The 18,523-nt window shown below is 39.1% G+C and overlaps 1 protein-coding gene across 17 annotated transcripts in view; it reads left to right on the top strand.

Annotated features, from left to right (window-relative positions):
* The window catches only part of RALGAPA1 (Ral GTPase activating protein catalytic subunit alpha 1), a 150,307-nt gene that overhangs the window by 45,510 nt on the left and 86,274 nt on the right, over window positions 1-18,523 (top strand). For 13 of the 17 annotated variants that reach the window (XR_013228512.1, XM_077323125.1, XM_077323123.1 and 10 more), the window contains 5 exons: window positions 6,854-8,389; window positions 10,168-10,292; window positions 11,175-11,391; window positions 13,609-13,785; window positions 17,182-17,334. Coding sequence is in view for 16 of the 17 variants with exons in the window: in XM_077323125.1 (XP_077179240.1) it covers window positions 6,854-8,389; window positions 10,168-10,292; window positions 11,175-11,391; window positions 13,609-13,785; window positions 17,182-17,334 (2,208 nt within the window). In the remaining variant the exon portion in view is untranslated. The remainder of the gene's footprint in view (window positions 1-6,853; window positions 8,390-10,167; window positions 10,293-11,174; window positions 11,392-13,608; window positions 13,786-17,181; window positions 17,335-18,523) is intronic. The other 4 variants (XM_077323129.1, XM_077323132.1, XM_077323130.1 and 1 more) reach the window with 1 other exon arrangement.

The raw sequence follows: 18,523 nt of genomic DNA, 5'->3' as shown, positions 1-18,523 counted from the left end.
TGAAAATGTTATTTTCTGTTCTTGCAGCCGACTTTTAAACAGTGTAACAGTTAACTCGGAAATATTTTTGAAAATAACTTTTCTCAGTGGGATGGTGAGTCAGGAGAAGGAAGAAGAAAAGATGTTCTATCATACCAGTCTTCAACATGGAACTTTTGAGGATTTTTTGCACTCTTTCTGGTCAACATCATAGCTACTGCGTTGTTGTTTTTAATTTGTCGGTGTTAATAGGCTTTTGCTTTTGACTGCTACTTATAATCAGTATTTTTGAGAAATGTCTAAATGAATAATATTTACTAAAAAGCAGGGTTACGTTAGTGAACACTACACAAATATAAAACACATACAATATGTAAAAATCATATAAATAATACTAACCCAGTCTTTTGTCTACCAAAACCCAAATAATTTTTACATGTGTATGCACTGCTTTAGATAACCAGTTACCTGCTAATGAAACTTCTTTGCTGTCCCCTGAACGACAGGGTTTTGAAACACTAAATACCATATTATAACATTCCTTTAACTCAGCACTCCTGAATGGTATTAGATGGCATGAAGCTCTGCTTTTTTGTTATGGTGAATTGTCTTTTGAAGCAACAGAATTTTTATTAACACCTGTATTTACCTGTATTTCTAAATTTCAAGTTGAAAAAAGTTTTTCCATTCACAATTAAAATGCTGCATTTGGTAATTCCAATCACTGCCCAGTACCTTGTAAACAGAAAATCTGTAAACATTCCTTTAGATTGGAATGAAGAAACGTGGTCCCCTATGGGCCCTGCGGGAGCTTCCGGCATTCCGCAGGGCCTGCAAGACAGAGCTCTTCTGACAGGTTCATGGTTGAGGCCAGCACGCTAAGGAAGAACTGGCCCCCCCCACCTTGGGTTACTCTTATGGTGGGTTAATGGTCAGTAACCCCTTTTTTTCTGCCCCCCGTGGTTGACAGTGGGCCAGGTTTAGTTATATGTAGTCTCCGCCACTTCTGGACATCTTGTGTACTGATTTTGTGTATTTATTGAGTAGTTTGGCATTTTAGGGGTAGTTTTATTGGGGTTTTTATCTATGTTGTAACCCACCACAAGCCATTTGGGGAGTGGCAGGCTAGAATTAATAATAATGATAATAATAATGATAATGATAATAATGGTAATAATTTACTGTGCGCATGCATGCTCAGAGAACCATCCATGAAACATCCTCTTCACAAACAGAATCCCCATAGGCTGAGTGAACCAGCAGATTCATTAGTGCTGCAACACTTATTACAGCAGCATATGTGCCTCCTGCATTCTGCAAAACTGAGTAGATAATTTGCCAATCTGCTTTGAAATTAATAAGGGCAGCTCTCATTAAGTTTGATGTATACCAAAAAAGTTATCCCAGTTAATGAGTGAGGCTGACAACAAAGGCGCTGGTATTTTGGATTCTTGAACTGTATGCAGATCACATGTGCAAGCTCCATCTTCACCATGTATCGAATATAGTGGAAAAGAGACTTACTGTGGGCTTTTTCTCCAAGTTTTAACCATATTTTCACTCGAATGGTGGTGGTACAGGTATTTCTTGCTAATATTAAGAATTATAGGTAGCTGAAAGAGACAATGCCCATTTGAGATCAGTTTGATAAAGTTTTAGAGCAGACATTGCAAATTATCCTATTCTTAAGGAAAGCTGCCCCTGTCTTTTTGCTTGATGTTGTGCAATATGTAATTATGGTTGCATTAAATAAGGTAATAATTTAGCTTTGATCACAAAGTGATTGCAGTCACTGAACTGTGGACAGTAGTCAAACTAACTGCTTGCCATTACCATGCTTAGTTGTCTCTACTACCTTCATCCCATAGAGTCACTTCATCCCACAAACTGCTTTAATAGGCTGCAGAAAATCATCAGAGAATCTCTGTTTTACATAAGACAGGTTGGTTATGACAAGATTCTATTGGTTCATTTCTTGGAAACTCATTTTTTGGCTTTTCCAGCAAGTTATCAGGACAGTTATGTTTAGAAGGATTAGCTGTCTTCATTCCAAAGTTCTAGCTTAAGACTAAATGATTACTTTATCTTAAGTATCCATAAATGTGCCCTGACAGAATTTTTTATAAAGTAGAAATGAAATACAGTAAAAAATGGTTCACACATAACCATTATGCTGGCGAGCCCTTGTTAAATTGTGGTGTCCTACATAATTCTGAAATCCTGATCTTTCAAAAGTTATAGATGCTTGGAGAAGCTCAATGTTTTGTTCATTTTCCAGCACTACAATTATATAAGCATGGTTACTTGCTTGGAATGTGTGTGATTTTATTTCTTTTCCAGCTGTAGTTGTTGCTCCAAAAAACTGGCAGACTTCTTTAGTATATCACCACTCTCATACTGACCCAGGTACATATAAAATTCCTCCTGTTTGTACATAGGATCAAAGCAATTGTTTATGCAGGAATGGCAAGGCCAAAATAGCTTTAACAAATTAACCTTTTGGTGAAAAACTGAGGCAAGGGAAAAGGCAAATCATATTTTAAGAACATTGCTCCATTGGTTTTGCCTGTGTTGTGAGAGAAAATACTTGCATACAGCGATTCTTCTGGAACGGACACAGCTTTGGTAGCAGGATAGCACTGATTTGGAAATTATTAACAAAAGACCTAGCTACTATGATGGATTGTGTCCTTGGCTGTGAATCTTTTGTTTGTGCTCTCTATTTAGTCATAGCCTCCCCAAATCCTCCACGATCTCTTATGATAGCTTCTGCATACTTTGAGCTCTAGTCATCTTTCCACACATGCTTTTTGGGATTTCCTGCATACAAAAATAGCAATAATTGTTCTCCTTGGGTGAGCTCCAGTTTTATAGCTCTTTTAGAATTTCTGCTGGTATAGTAAATTCCATCGTAGCTGATGCTCTTTTAAAATGGTGGGTTGTTCTAGGCTCCCTTCCCAAACCAAAGAAAAGTTTTTTAAAGTATGCATGTGCTCTGCAAATGATTGTGTATTAATTACATAGCCTGCTGTACAAGGCCCATGTTTAGTCCTACAGTCTTGTTTTCTATCTGAAGCCAATTTTTGTTCATAGAAGCCAAGACTGGTTTTCATAGCAAGTGTTGGGCCACAAGTTGATTATCAGAATGCTGGTAATGCAGGCGTACTTCGTCCTAGGCTGCTGCTATGTTGTGTCCAAGAAACAACGAACCATTGTCCATCTTCATCCACTTCCTTTCATGCTCAGCTGTGCACATAAATCTGGAGATGGTGGCTTTTGAAAAAACAGATTCAGTATCCTGTGACCATCTATAAAGCCATAATACCTTGTCAGTTGTCTGTCTGCTCTTTCCTTGCTCACTTTGGCCCAATATCTGCTCACTATTTGGCTTGTTCGTGTCCCCTTAATTTCCTAGGTAAGAGTTCACAAAAATGTTCAGGTAGGAGTCATTCTCAGCAGTTTCTTATGAGAGGCACATGTATCCCAAAATAATTCTCAGACTTCTGATTGTGCTTCTGAAATTTGAATAATAATAATAGAATAATAATAATAGAACTAACAGTTATGGACTTCGTAGATGTGTATAAAAATGACTATTGGATCATATCAAATGACCCCCCCCAAACATTAGATTTGCGCTGTGCATAATGTGCAATGTAGTTAATTTATTGTTGCTTAGCAAATGATATGAACAAGTTTTTGTGGTACTAACTGCAATAAACTTTGTTTTCTTTCTTTGACATTTTTCAGGTTAGGGTCCATTGTGACTGTGATGAAAATGTTTGAAAATGTTTGCACTTTTCTCCATGTCTAATGAAATATTTCATATTGAAGCAAATGTTGCTTTTCAGCATGCAGATCATATTACAGGAATAGGTCATAATAACTGAATTCTAAATATTGCTTTCACTGTTTGTTTGTTTTTTGATAAATTATCTTTGCTACTTTAAAGCACCATTTTTCAAGCATGATGCTTTCCTTCAGGACTTGAATCCTGAGCAGTCTGCCATCACTTTTTAGTAGGAGGTTTTAAAATAATATTACCTTTATTTAAAGGTTTTCAAAATACAAAAGATACAACACCCTTTTCCAAATCACTGAGGATACAACTTATCCTTATGAAGCACAGCTTGCACATATGTGACCAGATCTGCATAAGGTGCAATGGAACTCTTCCTCCACCATCCCACACCATCAGTGGGAGACTCATGTGCGTGCCTTTTAATGCTGACCACTTCTCCCTCTCAACTGATGTTTCTTGAACTCTGAGTTCAAATAACTTTCCCTACGGCAACAGGGAGGGTCAGCTGAAGATAAAGGAGGCACACAATGTTCCCCTTACAGTCCAGTGCCCTATGGCAGGGGTAGTCAACCTGTGGTCCTCCAGATGTTCATGGACTACAGTTCCCATGAGCCCCTGCCAGCAAATGCTGGCAAGGGATCATGGGAATTGTAGTCCATGTACATCTGGAAGACCACAGATTGACTACCCCTACCCTATGGTATTCTGCCATGGAGTGGACAGAGAAGAATATACTTTTCTGAGCTTTGTGCTGTTCGCTTTGCCTAGAGGCTGACTTGGAGTCTTCCATTTCACTCTTGAGAGGCAAGATTTTATTTTAATTTTAAAATAATATTTTTATTTTAGAATAGAGTCATAATAACTGTAACAAATGCCCTATTTTCCCCATGCATACAGATGCCAGGGCACATTTTAAAATATTAATGCTTATCAGCTTAAAGCATTTTGAAAGTCACTTAATTACCATGTAGAAGTTTTTGAGGTTTTTATTACCTGTGACTGTCTGATCTCCAAGCAACAAGAGCATACAAAGAAGACAACAGCAAAACAATAATAATTTGTGTATTCATAAATATGGAGGATCAGTAGGTGCCAGAGAAGAGAAGTGCCTCCTGCAATCGCTAAGTTTAAAAGTGAGACACAAACCATTGTGAGCCAGGTGCCATTGAGAGCTCCTGCCCTGACCATAACTAGTTCATGCTGTGGAAGAAAGTAATGAAACAGGCTGTGCTATACCCTGTTCAGCATGAATTATACAGGACTTATCCTTTGGCTTCCAAGGATTGGGCAATAAACAGGACAGAATTTTGATTTATACATTATTGTGCTACTGTATCTATTTATGAACATTTGCTATGACTCTGTCTCAAACATCAAAAGAAATATCTCCAGAACGAGACTTATTATCATGACAACTTGATCATATTTCAAGGTGATCTCTCCTATATGGCTATAGAATAAAAGCCAGTTCCAAAACCCATCCCTGGAATGTTGGGCCACTGCCTAACTTGGCACAGGCTGCTTATCTGATTTAAGGCAAGGTCACGCAGTGTGGCACCAGTCTGAGGAACCTTGCATAGAAGCCAGCCAGCTGTTAGATTGCATAATGTTAGACCTACCTCCTAATGGAATCATTTATACTGCGGGGGTTAACAGTCAGGTCAGTTGGTTCACACCCTCTAGTTCAGGGGTAGTCAAACTGCAGCCCTCCAGATGTCCATGGACTACAATTCCCATTCGCTGGCAGGGGCTCATGGGAATTGTACTCCATGGACATCTGGAAGGCTGCAGTTTGACTATCCCTGCTTTAGGTAATAACTATATATGAACTACACACAACAATCCAGCAACTCTGTCCCAAGCTTTATGCTGAAGATGAAGAGTAAACGTCTTGATTTATAGGACTAGCTTATTTAGGGTAGACTCTGCTCATTAATTATGGAAGGGTGAAAAGAGTATAACAGCCTCCAGTTGAGAGTTTATTAAAACTTGCATCCTGAAAGCTTAATTGCTGCATGGATGATTCCCCAGACAATTGTACAAGTTTCTAGTTTGCAGATTTCCATAGACCACAATCCAGAACCTCCTGGAAGCTGATGTGCAAGTCAGCTGTAAGGGCGTCCGTGAACTCCTCTGGGCATTATAAAGACCTTACAGTCGAAGGAAGCAGCCTTTCACCATGGGTTTTGCAGGAAGTAAGGAAATTATTTTGGTTAGAACAGTATACAGTGTATAAATCTGAACCTGGCTGGTTGTTATCTCGAACCACAGAGGGTATGATTCTTTGGCCTAGCATTTAGAGCAGTGGTCCCCAACCCCCAGTCCGCGGCCTGGTGCCAGGCTGCAAGAGCTTCGGCAGTGGGCCACGGCTCCCTCTCCCCACCCCCACCGCCCGCAGCGAAAAACTTGCAAGGCCGAGAGCAAATCGTCTGCCAAAGCAGCCGATTAGCTTGTGGCCCGGCAAGCTTCTTGCTGCGGGAGTGGGAGGGTGGGGGTGGGAAGCGTGGCTACCAGCATGCCAGTGGCACAAATGCGCATGCGCGGACCTGTAGGTAAAAATCTAGTCCCTGATTCTAAATCCAGTTTAAAATTCTCCCGACACCTGTGTAATAGTAGACTGAATGATGGAAGATAATGTAGCTACATCTGCACAACGAATCATTGTAATTGAGAACAGATTTTTGGAATGGCATATTTCATGAATGGCACACTTGAATGGCATATATAAACTTTGTGAATATGTCAGATAAGTATTTGATAATTTATTGGCACAGCTCTAGTTTTAAACAGCATTTCCAAATCTCCCATAATCTTGCTGTCTGCTTCTGTGCATGTTAATAATTTAAGACTGTGTTCTGATGTTCTAACTCAGTTATATCTCACTTTGTACTTGATAATGTGTGTTGTGTATCTGCATTTTTAACACTTCTAGTTTTTGATAGAAAATATTTCATTGTAAAGGAAGTACTTTGGCATACTTCTAAAGACCGTTATTATGTTATAGCATTGACTAAATAAAATTATAAGATACATATTATGCAGATAAATACTGAGTCCATACTTTTTCTACAGACATGGATGATGCTCAAATCCTCCCACGACCACCTCGAGTCAGACATTTTTCACAGAGTGAGGAAACACCAAGTGAAGTTTTTGATGTGCTGAACGAAGAACAGCCACTACCACGAAGTAGCAGCACATCTGACATCCTGGAGCCCTTCACAGTTGAACGAGTCAAAGGTGCAGTTCCTGTCATTGACGGTTCATCCCATCATGCTCCAAGCTTACAGAGTTCCACTGAGGCCTCTTCAATATGTAGATCCACTGAAAGTCACGTTACTGATTCAAATAGCAGAGAGTCCTCTCTGGAAGTTGGGGATAGTATTTATGACCACCTCTGTCATTTGGTAGGCACAGTAGAACTTGAATTTACAGCCTTTGAACAAAACCAATATATTGACCTTGAAGGTGAAGATGATCTTCTTTCCTCTCTGAGAGAATATCTTAAGGAAAAAGAAGAACTTTGCGGTAGCATTGAGATAGATAAGGAAGAGCCTGTTCCTCTTGAAGTTGAAGGAATAAGTAAGAGTGATAAATTACCACTGGATGGAGTAGAGTACACAGACCAAACTGTTATGTGCTCAAGCAGTGCTATGGTTGCACCAAGTATCAATATTGCAGAGCTGCAATTGGAGCCAAACCAAAGTGGCTTTATAAGTAATATTGCACCTACACAAGTAGACAATTCAACAGGAAACCACGCTGATAAAGCTAAACAGTTAAATGTTGATAAGCACGCCCCAAACCTGTCTGAACATGGGTTAAGTAGCCCTACTAACCAAGAAAGGAAGAAATATTTGAGCAGACAAATTGCCACTGATGCAGATGTATCTGTGGAAACAGTGTTAGCTGACAAGCATAGAAGTGCCCTTTTTAATGAAAAAATAATCACCACAAGTGTTATGCATGCAAAGAAAATGCCACCTAAAGCCTTAGTTAACCCTGAAATGCTTCACGTGACAGGCATGAGCAAAGTCTCACCAACCAAGAGAAGCATATCTGAAACTGTAACTCACAAGGCTAAAATCATGAAAATAGCTGCTAGAAAGCGAAACAGTGTTCATGTTACATTTAGACCATCTACTGAATCAGTTCAGTTTTATAATCCTCTAGAAAACAAGGAGGCCCCATGGAAAGCAAGGCTTCGCAAACTCAGTGGTTTCAGTAGCGGTAGCAGCAGCACAAGCACCGGCTCATCTGCTGTGGCCGTGCTGGTCAGACCTGGAATATATAGACCTCTAGACGCAATCAATACAACTTCTGCTAATAGTAAACAAATTAAAGATTCGGGAGAAGTTCCAGCTTTCACATTGCAGAAGGAAAGTATTGGAGTAAATCAGATGTCTAATCGTAGCCCACCTAAACCAGCGAGTCAGGAGTCGGGACAACAGCAGGGCTCCCTGGGTGGTGTTTATAAAACTGTTGTACATGCTCTTTCGAAGCCGAAGGCAAATGTTTCCCCACAGAGGCAGAACAGAATGCCAGCAGAGGCTCCACTGAGGGATCTGTACAGTCATGTAATGGGCTATTTTGGAAAGAAAGCTGCAGGTGAGCACTAACAGTGTGCAGAGTGCAAAAGGAGAAAGGCAGCACCAGTTTGGCTTAATGCACCTGAAGCAAGCTCTTATAAAGCAATCAGAAGGCTTTGGGATGATAAGTGCTTTTCCTGTTGGTTTTGCATGCGCGTATGGCCAGCTGAATTTTCTTTTTCCCAAGCATAAGTTGCGTTTTATAAACTTTAAATTACTAATTATCCTTTTAAGGACATTTAGTGAACCACTTTGCTGCTGAACACTTGAGATAGGGAAGAGGAAGAGACAGTAAATGATCTACCAAGGGATCCTGTAGGCCTACCTTTCCTGGTAGGTCTTAAAAATTCAGTCTTTTGCATACAATTGGCACACACATGCTTTCAAATAGCAAAAGTAGTTTGGATATTTATAGTTCGTCTTCCTACTTACCAATTCTTGCAGTCGAGCCAGTTCTAGGTTCAATTTGTATTTCTTCTTCCTCCTCCTGAAAAACACAGAATCAGATGTTGAAATTTCAAGTTTGGATTATTTGATCATAACAATCCAGGGTAGATTTAGCCATTTTTGTTTTGAGACATTTCAAAACATGCTTTTAGTGCTTTCTGTGTGCATTCACTGGAATGGATGCACCGTTTTCCTAACATCTCATGGCTTTTTAATGGGAATGTGGAAGTGCATAAAGGTACTGGGATAGTTCTCTTTGAGCTAACTACGAAGCCTCTATGTGCTTACCAAAATGGGCAAGGCTTGCTGTCGCTCTAATATCACCATCATAGCTCACATATTAATTAACTTCAAAAGAACAATCAGTTAACTTTCAGCAGTGAGGTAGGTTTTTTGGCTGTTTTTATAAATATATATATATATATATTGTATGCTAGCATGATTAACGGTATGTTCAGTAATGCATCCTGCATTGAGATGTTAATGCCATCTGAGGGCAGTCTTTGTAAGCAGATCGCAACAAACTGGGCAGCTATTCCCAAGATTCTTTCAGACTGACTTTATTTTAATGTACTGTTTAGAAAATTTCTTAGAAAATACATGCAGTCTGGATTCGAAGAGTATTTAGGTAACAGCATTTGAAGTTTAGTATTCCAAGATTTTTAGAATATAAAAATTAAGTACATCTCAAATTTAACAAAATGGTTGCTTTACATTTTCTTGAAGGCAAAACTTACTGGTTATGGACAAATATAAATCGAGTGGGGGGATTGGAATCTTCATGATCAAAATATCAAAAATGTAACAGAATTCACAGGATCATTAAAAGTTCTGCAATTCTGTGCTGATACAGCAACTGATCATAAACCATTGTTCAGTTTGAAACTCTTATTTGCCTTCATACCACATCATTTTCTCAGTTATATCATTTCATATAGATGTACTTTGTGTATGCAGTACTGCACTGAAGTGGTACTTCCTACCTACATATTCCTCATTTGCATACACTGGCAGAGTTCAGTGGCACATGCTATGTGTTTGGTGATATGGAGGAATGAAGAATGTATGCTGAAGCAAGCATTAACAACTTTAAGTAGTGCTTATCTGTAAGCTTTCTTGCTCTCTTCAAGGTCACACCAGAAATCGACTAACCCTTGCTCAGTGGTGACGGTGGGATGGGTGGGAATGGCGAGATCTACTAATACTTCAAACTAAATCTGTTTAGGAGAAAAGAGGTTTTAAGTGCATGCTTGGAAATTAATTTTTGCATTTGCTAGTTTTTGGATGCTTTTAAAAATGTGTGTTGTGAAATTGTTCTTTTACTATATACAGTCATTCATTTGCTTTTAGCCAATAGAGAGGATATGAGCCAAAAGCAGAGCCCTCTGGGTAGCGATAATGGCAATAGTAATACAAATATTCCTGATCTCATGGATGAGTTTATAGCAGAAAGACTGCGCAGTGGCAGTGCTTTGGTAAGCTTTTGAAATTTTTTTTTTCTTTAAAAATGTCAAATAGAATGATGATGCTAATTAAGTTACAGAATCAACAATTATTAATTATTGGTAATGCAGCAAAGGAACCCACTGGATACTAAATTTCATAGGGCTGATTCCTGCAAACCTCCCCCCCCCCCAAGCTAATTTCAAATTGCCCTATTTTATGAGCTCTTACAGACTCATTGCAGTCTTGGTCCTTCAGTAATTCCATCACTGTCACACATTCTTTCGTCTTGTCTGAACCTGATGGAGCGCTACCTTCAGTCTCCTCGGATTTCTTCCTGAGTTAATACCCCAGCTATATGCGTCCATGTTTATCTGTTCCTCAAGAATGTTTTAAGGCCTGCCACTATGACAAGGCTGGATGATGTTCAGTTGGATGTGGAGACTGCCACTGTTGGAAAGCAGTGTGTTTGAAATGGTTTTTGATCTTTGCCTTACTGAGCATAATTGCTCAATGCTGCCATCATCAGTTGATGAGCAAGTGTGGACCAGTATAGATTGACCAGGGGCATCAAGAAATATGGAGGCAGTGAGGAAGAAGATAATGCAGAAGAGAGGCTCGGTAGCATTTGTGCGCCATTGTATTGACAGCTCCTTTGCTAGCAAATTCAGTCTTTGAACATATTTTTGCAACTATTTAAAATAATCACAGTTATTATACAGCATATACATTTTAAAAACAATTTGGAAAAAAATGTCATTGTTGGGGGAAAAACAGGTTTTGACTTTAAATTGGTGATTGCTAGATATATTTTAGTGCCCGTTTCTTGTCGTCTAAGTATGTGAAGTAGGAATGTGAAAATATTTTCTGATTGTAAAAGTATTTAATAAAAATTATTTCACATATTCACCTAGAATGTGACAAGAAGAGGGAGCAGTCCAGGAAGCCTAGAAGTTCCAAAGGACCTTCCTGACATACTAAACAAGCAAAGTCAAATGCGGCCTGTAGATGACCCAGGAGTGCCCTCGGAATGGACATCTCCAGCCAGTGCAGGCAGCAGTGACCTTGTCAGTTCGGATAGCCATTCTGACTCCTTCAGCGCATTCCAGTATGATGGCCACAAGTTTGAAAGCAAGTATTCCCACATGCACTTTCCCCTGGGTCTCTTAACGTCTGCTGCCTATTAGCTTGTTTTTAATCAGCTTTGTTTCACCAATGTCATTATGGAGCTCAGATCTGCCATGTTAAAGAAGTGTGAACCAGAATTAAATCCACAAGGAATGTTTTTGCTCTCATCTCACTGAAATGAGTGCCCTGTAAAACATATGTGATTTGGAGAGAGGTGTTTATGGAAACTGTGTTCTGTGGCTTCATGACCTCTGAGACGTCTAAAATCGACACCTAACCAAAATGAGGAAACAATGCTTTAAACCAAGATCACTCCTTGCACTGGTTAAAGGACACACAGGCTGTACCTACATTAACTGTTCTGTTGTTTTGGCAATACCCTTAGCTATCTCATGTCTCATTTTTTTTTATTTTTGGCTCTCCAGGGTAAACTGCTATGAGAGCAGCATCGAATTGGCCACAGCTTCAGGTGTTTTCTTGTTGAGTGTTTTCACTATTCAGTTTGGGAACAGCTTGCTGTCCTATTGTTTCCTAGCAGGTGGCCAAGTAGTATTTATACGGGAAAGAACCACATTGTTTCCTCTTCTTTTGCAGTTAAAACTGTATGAGGGATGGGAGAAGGAACAAGACGGAAGCAAATTGCAAATTGTAGTGGTTACATAAAATGACTTGTTTAGAATTCCTAGGTATGCTCCAGATTTCTTCCTAGTGGGGGAAGGAGGAGAATTAAGAATTAAGAAACTGAGTATGTTTTCTAGTGGGACTGTTATGTTAGTTTCTTACAACTTGCCTGGGTAGAAATAAGAGAGGTGGTTGCAATAAGCAAGACACTTTCCTGACTGAGGAGATTGAGGGGAAAGTTTGGAAGGAACTGTGGAGTTTACAGATTCCTTGCTTTGAGCCTCTTGGATACGTGTCGGTGTCTAGAATTGCTTGAGGATTTCTAAAGTTACACCACCTTTCACATTCCGCTAGTAGGAGAACAGGCAGCAAAGAGTCAACTCCTCTTCAGTCCAAAGGTAACTACAGCAAATCTGGTGTCCACCTCTGAGTTCTCCTAGCTTTTATATTTGCTTTCTGATGGATGTCAGGGTCTCTTCTACTCAGGCAGTGCTTTTGGAGTAACTACTTAGCCAGCCAGTTGTGTATTTTCTGTCCTTCTGATTTTCTTTCTCTGTTTGACCTGTTACACTTTCATAAAGTAAGGAAGGGAAGAGGGAGAACAGACATAGGTTATAGCCTTTATTGCATTGAGCTTAACTCATCTTGGCAGTTCCTTCATCATAGAAGGGGAAGGATCTGGTGGGTTCTTTTTGTTTTTCTCACCTGTCCCCCAGTGTTAGCTGCCCAGACAGCTCTTTTGCAGTTGTTTGGTGTGTGACGTATGAAAAGGATAGCCGCAGACTTCCTACCATTGTCTCCCCTCCCACTCCAAAATTGCCAGAAAAGAATTTGTAGGCTGCTTCTTCTACATCCAGATTCTTCCAAATCTAGTTGATTCACACTTGATCTACCAGTCAGACCTTCCCTATAGTCTATAACAAGTATTTTCATGGTGAGAATGCATTATTGCAGTAGAGCCCTCTTAGGGGGGGAGGGGTTGTAGAAATCCTTCCTTTCCTAACTTTATATAGTATCTTTCTCTGTACTTCCCCCCCCCCCCTACCAGTTAGTCCAGTCTGGGAATCCAGGACCCTTCCCACTCCCCACCCCCAGTTTCTTTCTTAGTTGGTCATGTTTTGAAATTGGGAGAGGGTCTCTCTCAAAATGGGACATTTGCTGGCTGTGCCTTCTGACTGAAGAGGAGCTGACCCTTTACCACTTGCTTTCCAACCCACTGAAGGGAATCCATCTTCATGTTTCCCATTCTGTGCATGTGTACAGGTTACCTTTGATGTCTGCAAGCAGGGCCACACGCAAGCTGTAAAAAGCCTCATCTTGAGTTGCTGGTAATTTTAATTCCTTTTTAGAGACTGAGGGCAGAAAGAGAAAAAGTGGAAAGAATTCATTTTCTTAGTTGAGTAAGAAAACAAATCTAGGCTTGGCCCACCTTTAGACATGAAATATGTTTCTGCTTTAAGTAATTAAGGCAGGGCAAAGTATCCACTTCAGCTCTTCATCTGCGAAAGCAGAGAGACCCGTGCTTCTGAAATGAATAAAAGCTATACGTTTAAGCTGAATCTGAGCATTGGGCGTTTAACCTTTTCTTCTTTGTTGTAGATTTCAGTTTTGCTCCTGAGGGTGGCACAGCAGCTTCTGTAGAGTCTGATGCAGGTTCAGGACCTCAGCAAAGTGCTGAAGAACAGGAAGTGGCTAGTCTGACGACACTTCACATTGATTCTGAAACCAGCAGTCTGAATCAGCAACCATTGTCTGCTGAAGTAGCAACTATTACTGGTAAAGTTGAGCAGCAAAGCAAACTCAACGTAGATATTTCTGTTGTTTTTCTCTCCCAGTACTAAAAACCAAACCATGCAGTTTCTGTGTATGTTTTGTGTGTAATTTAACAGATACAGTTTTCTGCTGATTTAGTAATAAACATTACAGGTTTGTATCATGCACATACATGAGAGGTTGTTTCCACCTAAAATCCTGTCTTTTAGATCAGCCATTCTCAACCTGTTCGTGGCCCTGGACCTTTTAGGAGCTCTTCTCAGGTTCCATCAAACATGGATACAACATAATATGAACAGATAGAAAGAAAATCTTTAACACCAAGAAAACTTGAACATCACAACATACTATAAACACTTTCTAAAAGTCTGTATGAAATTAAAGTTTAGAACATTTGATCAAGGGAAGCATGTGCATTCATTTTTTTCCTTGAATGCATTTATTCAAGGAATGCATTACATGATTTATTTTTCTTTCCCTTCACGGAGGTCTAACCTTCTAGCAATTAATTACATCATATGTACAAAAAGGATATTTGATCAGTTCAGTTACCATGGCCCTCCATAAACCCTTTGAACTTCTCACATTTTTCAAGCCATGGCCCTCTTTAAATGTGCCAGGGCCCCTTCCATAAGGTCTCTGTTGAGAATGACTGTTTTAGAGACTTTGGTCATTCACTTAGCCAGTTCTACAGAAGTGATCATTTAAGCAGTGTAGCATTGGAGGTGGTCAGTAGATGGCAGATGTGTCTGAACCTAGGCCTGTTATACAGAATCAAAGATGAAATAGTTGATTACAGGTGTGAAATTTTGCAGTCCTGCTCTTAGAAGCATTGTATAGAGAACTGATGGAAGTGTAGTGCCACTGGCTTCATTGAACTGAATATAATAAAACTGGAAACGTAGTGTAAAATACATTTTAAATATTCTGTTTTTCATATTAATGAAACTAAAGTTAGCTGTAATCCAGATGCATGTATGTGATATGGCTGTATGATTAATAGTTTTTTTTACTGTTTAGCAGCTTTCCTTTCCAAACTGTGAAGATACTTAGTTCTCTGAGGTTAAAATGCAGTTCAGGGATTTGATACAAGATGTTTGGTGCTTGTGAAATGAATATTTATATGCATAAGGAAATGCCTTGCTGCATCAAGCCATGATCGCTCTAGTGCACCATTCTTGCTTCTAGATGTGTGCAATCAAATGGCTACAAGTACAGTACTTGTTCCAGTGCAAGATTGGGAGGGGGGGGGGGTATGGCCATCAAAAAATAAGGGGTTGTCTTGTATTTGTATACAAGTTAGTAATGTACAATAAAAAATAAACTTATAACTTTTAGGGAGTAATTTTACATTCAATGTTACCTTCCTTTCCAGTATATGCAGTAGGATATGAAGGCTGATGCTTTTCTGTATGTTTTCTCCAACGCCTGTTCAATAATATACAGATGTTAAAGTAGAGGCTCCATTCAGCGACCATTGTTTAGTTACCGATAGTCCTATATGCTATAAGTTTTTCCCCTTAAAGCCTCCTTAGCCAGTAGTTACCATTATGCCTTGTGCCAGTATATTCTATAAGTGCTTCCTTTTGTCTATTTATTTGTATGACCCTATGTTCTGGTAAACAAAGGGAAAATTCTCTCTCTCTCTCTCTCTCTCTCTCTCTCTCTCTCTCTCTCTCTCTCTCTCTCATAATTTAATAAGCTTCTGTCATCTCCCATCTTGATTGGCTTTTTTAATTAAGGAAAGAAAGACATTCAGTTTGGCCTTTTCTCATAAGGAAGGTGTGTGTTTGTTTAAAATATTTTTGCCAGACAGTCTCCATGAAAAATAAATTGTTAGCTGTTTTAACCCTTGGACCATTTTAGATGCCCTTCTGTGTAGTTTTTTTATCTTCTCTGCAGAACTGTTTTTAAGTTGTGTAAACTAGAAAACATTTTTCTACACATGAATATACCACAGATATCTAAAATAACATTATAGTGTTTGCCATTTTAACTTTAAATAACTTTTCTAGTAACTCCCAATATATATTTGCTTTTTTCATTGTTGCAATATAGCACATAGGCACTTTTTAAAATGAGATTTCCATCACATCCATGGGCACTCTATTATGTTGTTATAGCCAGTTAAACTTCTGCTAGCATACGTGCATGGTTAGGATTTTCCCCCTAATATGAATGGATCACATCTACTGGACATCCAGCTTTAGGCGTCCTTTCAGAGTTTATTCTTCTTGGGATTTCACCATTTTGAATAATTTGGTGCCTTTGTAAACTTGGGCATCTCACTTATTGCTCCAGATTTCAGATAATTTATGAACTGCATTAAGTATCACTAGTATTTAAAGACAAACACAGAAATAGTGATCATACATATATATTAATAATAACATCAAGGTGAAGAGAATTTTTAATCTTAAACATGAGTTGTTGAACAAAATGTGAGTCCAAAGGCACCTTTAAGACCAAGAATAAGAATAAGAGTTGATTCTTATATGCTGCTTTTTCTCTACCCGAAGGAGTCTCAAAGCGGCTTTCATTCATCTTCCCTTTCCTCTCCCTGCAACAGACACCCTGTGAGGTAGGTGAGGCTGAGAGAGCCCTGATAATACTGCTCGGTCTGAACAGCTTTATCAGTGCTGTGGTGAGCCCAAGGTTTACCCAGCTGGTTGCACGTAGAGGAGCACAGAATCAAACCTGGCTTGCCAGATTAGAAGTCCACACTCCCAATCACTACGCCAAGCTGGCTCTACCAACAAAGTTTTATTCAAGGTGTGAGCTTTCATGTGCATGCACACTTCCTCAAACAATGGAATGAGAATCCTAAAATTACAGATATGAGAGAATAAATTAGTGGAAAATTAGTCGAATGTGTTGTTGAAGAATTCCAAGAGCCAAGATAATGATGGTCAAAAAGGCCCAAGTCACAGCATTACAGGTTGCTGGCTAAATGGCCCATTTTGCCCCCCCCCCCCTCCTTCTTCAGAGTGAACTTTCTCAAGCGCTCTTTATATGTCTACAAGGCTTCTCGGCCATAAATAGCAACCCTGTCCTGACTTAATTTTGTTTCTTTCAAGCTTAAACTTTGATGAAATAATTATGGCTTAATATTATAGTTAACATGAACATCAAGTAATATAATACACTAAAAAGAAGGTTTGGGAGAAATAATTTCTTTAATAAATAATATTTAGTTATTTCATTATCCACAAGTTGGCTAGATTAGAATACAAACCCAAAGTATAATTTTTCTTTTTGCTGTAACTGGATATTAATAAATGTGTTTTGAGGATCAGAGTAAAGGTTTGTTTATTTATTCTCTAGACTTGTGTTCTGCCCTGTCTCAGCCAAATGTTGAATAAATACAGTTTATTCTGATAGTTAAAATGTTACTTGCAGGTTCTGAAAGTGCTTCGCCTATCCAGTCTGCTCTTGAATCACGGTCCCAGACACCATCACCTGCTACTCTGAGTGCAGATCACAATGAACAGAAAGATCTACAGCTGGATGAGAAGCTCCATCACTCTGTTTTACAGACTCCAGATGACTTAGGCAATATCTACGATTCAGAATTTAAGATTAGTCTTTCTTTTCTTTCCTGTGCAGTGCTTTCAGTTTTGGATATTCTCAGAGGAAACTGCTTAATATTCTCTGTGTCATGTTTTTAACATGTTTGTTGCAACCTGTGCTTTGAGAAAGAATCCTCTTAATTGAGTTAGGCACAAGAACTGTTGCACAAGTTAGGCACAAGAACTCAATGCTACATGGAGCACACTATGTCCAGTGTGATCACCGTGTGTTTGATATAATGATGCATATCTGTATGTAGTCTTATGTACTTATACCCCCATAATGAATAATCCATCTCCTTCAAAATTGATGGGGAAGTGAAGGTTGTACAAGTAAAATATCTGGTTTATCAGATGAAGCGGCTGTTCTTTGGGATTCTGCCTTCCTGCTGTGGTTTGCAGCACACAGTTGTCAAAGCAGCATGAAAAGGATTTGTAGTTCCTTTTTCCTCTGTTTTATCCTCACAAAAACTATGTGAAGTAGGATAGGCTGAGAGAGACTGGGTGGTCCATTGAGACCCAGTTAATTTCATGATAAAGTGAGAATTTAAATCTGGGTGTCTGGCCCTAGTCTCACATTGATCACTATGCCACACTGGCTTTGAGTCATTGATATCCCTCACATAATCTTCCCCCTCAAAAAGTAAAATTGGACAGACTGAATCTCCATTCTCCGTATTGCCAGTGAATGCATGGTGCAAAGCATTTTCACCAAATAAGTATCTCCCTTTTATAGATGACTAATGGCTAAGGAAATTCATAAGCCAGTCCAAAAATTATAGTGAGAGATGGTTGAATACAGAATGAACATTGAGATTTGTGGAAATGCTGAACATTTTAACTCTCTGAATTTCATAATTTGTTTTAAGGCCCTTAGTTTAAAATTAGCATTGCTTTGCCACTTCAGTTGAACTTCTATGTATGCATCATATTTGCCCAACTAATGGCTACATGATTTCACGTGACAAGCGCTATCTCTTAATTTTTGCTTTCAAACGGTAGAATATAAAATAATCAGAAGTTGAAAGCAAATGTAAACAAACAATTAGCAACAGTGGTATACGCCCTGTAGTAGTGTATCCCCAATCTACCAATAATTCCTGGCATGTGAGGTGCTAGAGCTTGTTTCAGAATCATAAATGAATTTATTTTTACAATATATGTGTTTGGGG

The sequence above is a fragment of the Paroedura picta genome, chromosome 2, assembly GCF_049243985.1.
Source record: "Paroedura picta isolate Pp20150507F chromosome 2, Ppicta_v3.0, whole genome shotgun sequence".
NCBI lineage: Eukaryota > Metazoa > Chordata > Lepidosauria > Squamata > Gekkonidae > Paroedura > Paroedura picta.
The sequence above is the reverse complement of the archived record's forward strand: the minus strand, read 5'-3'. Positions and strand labels throughout refer to the sequence as shown.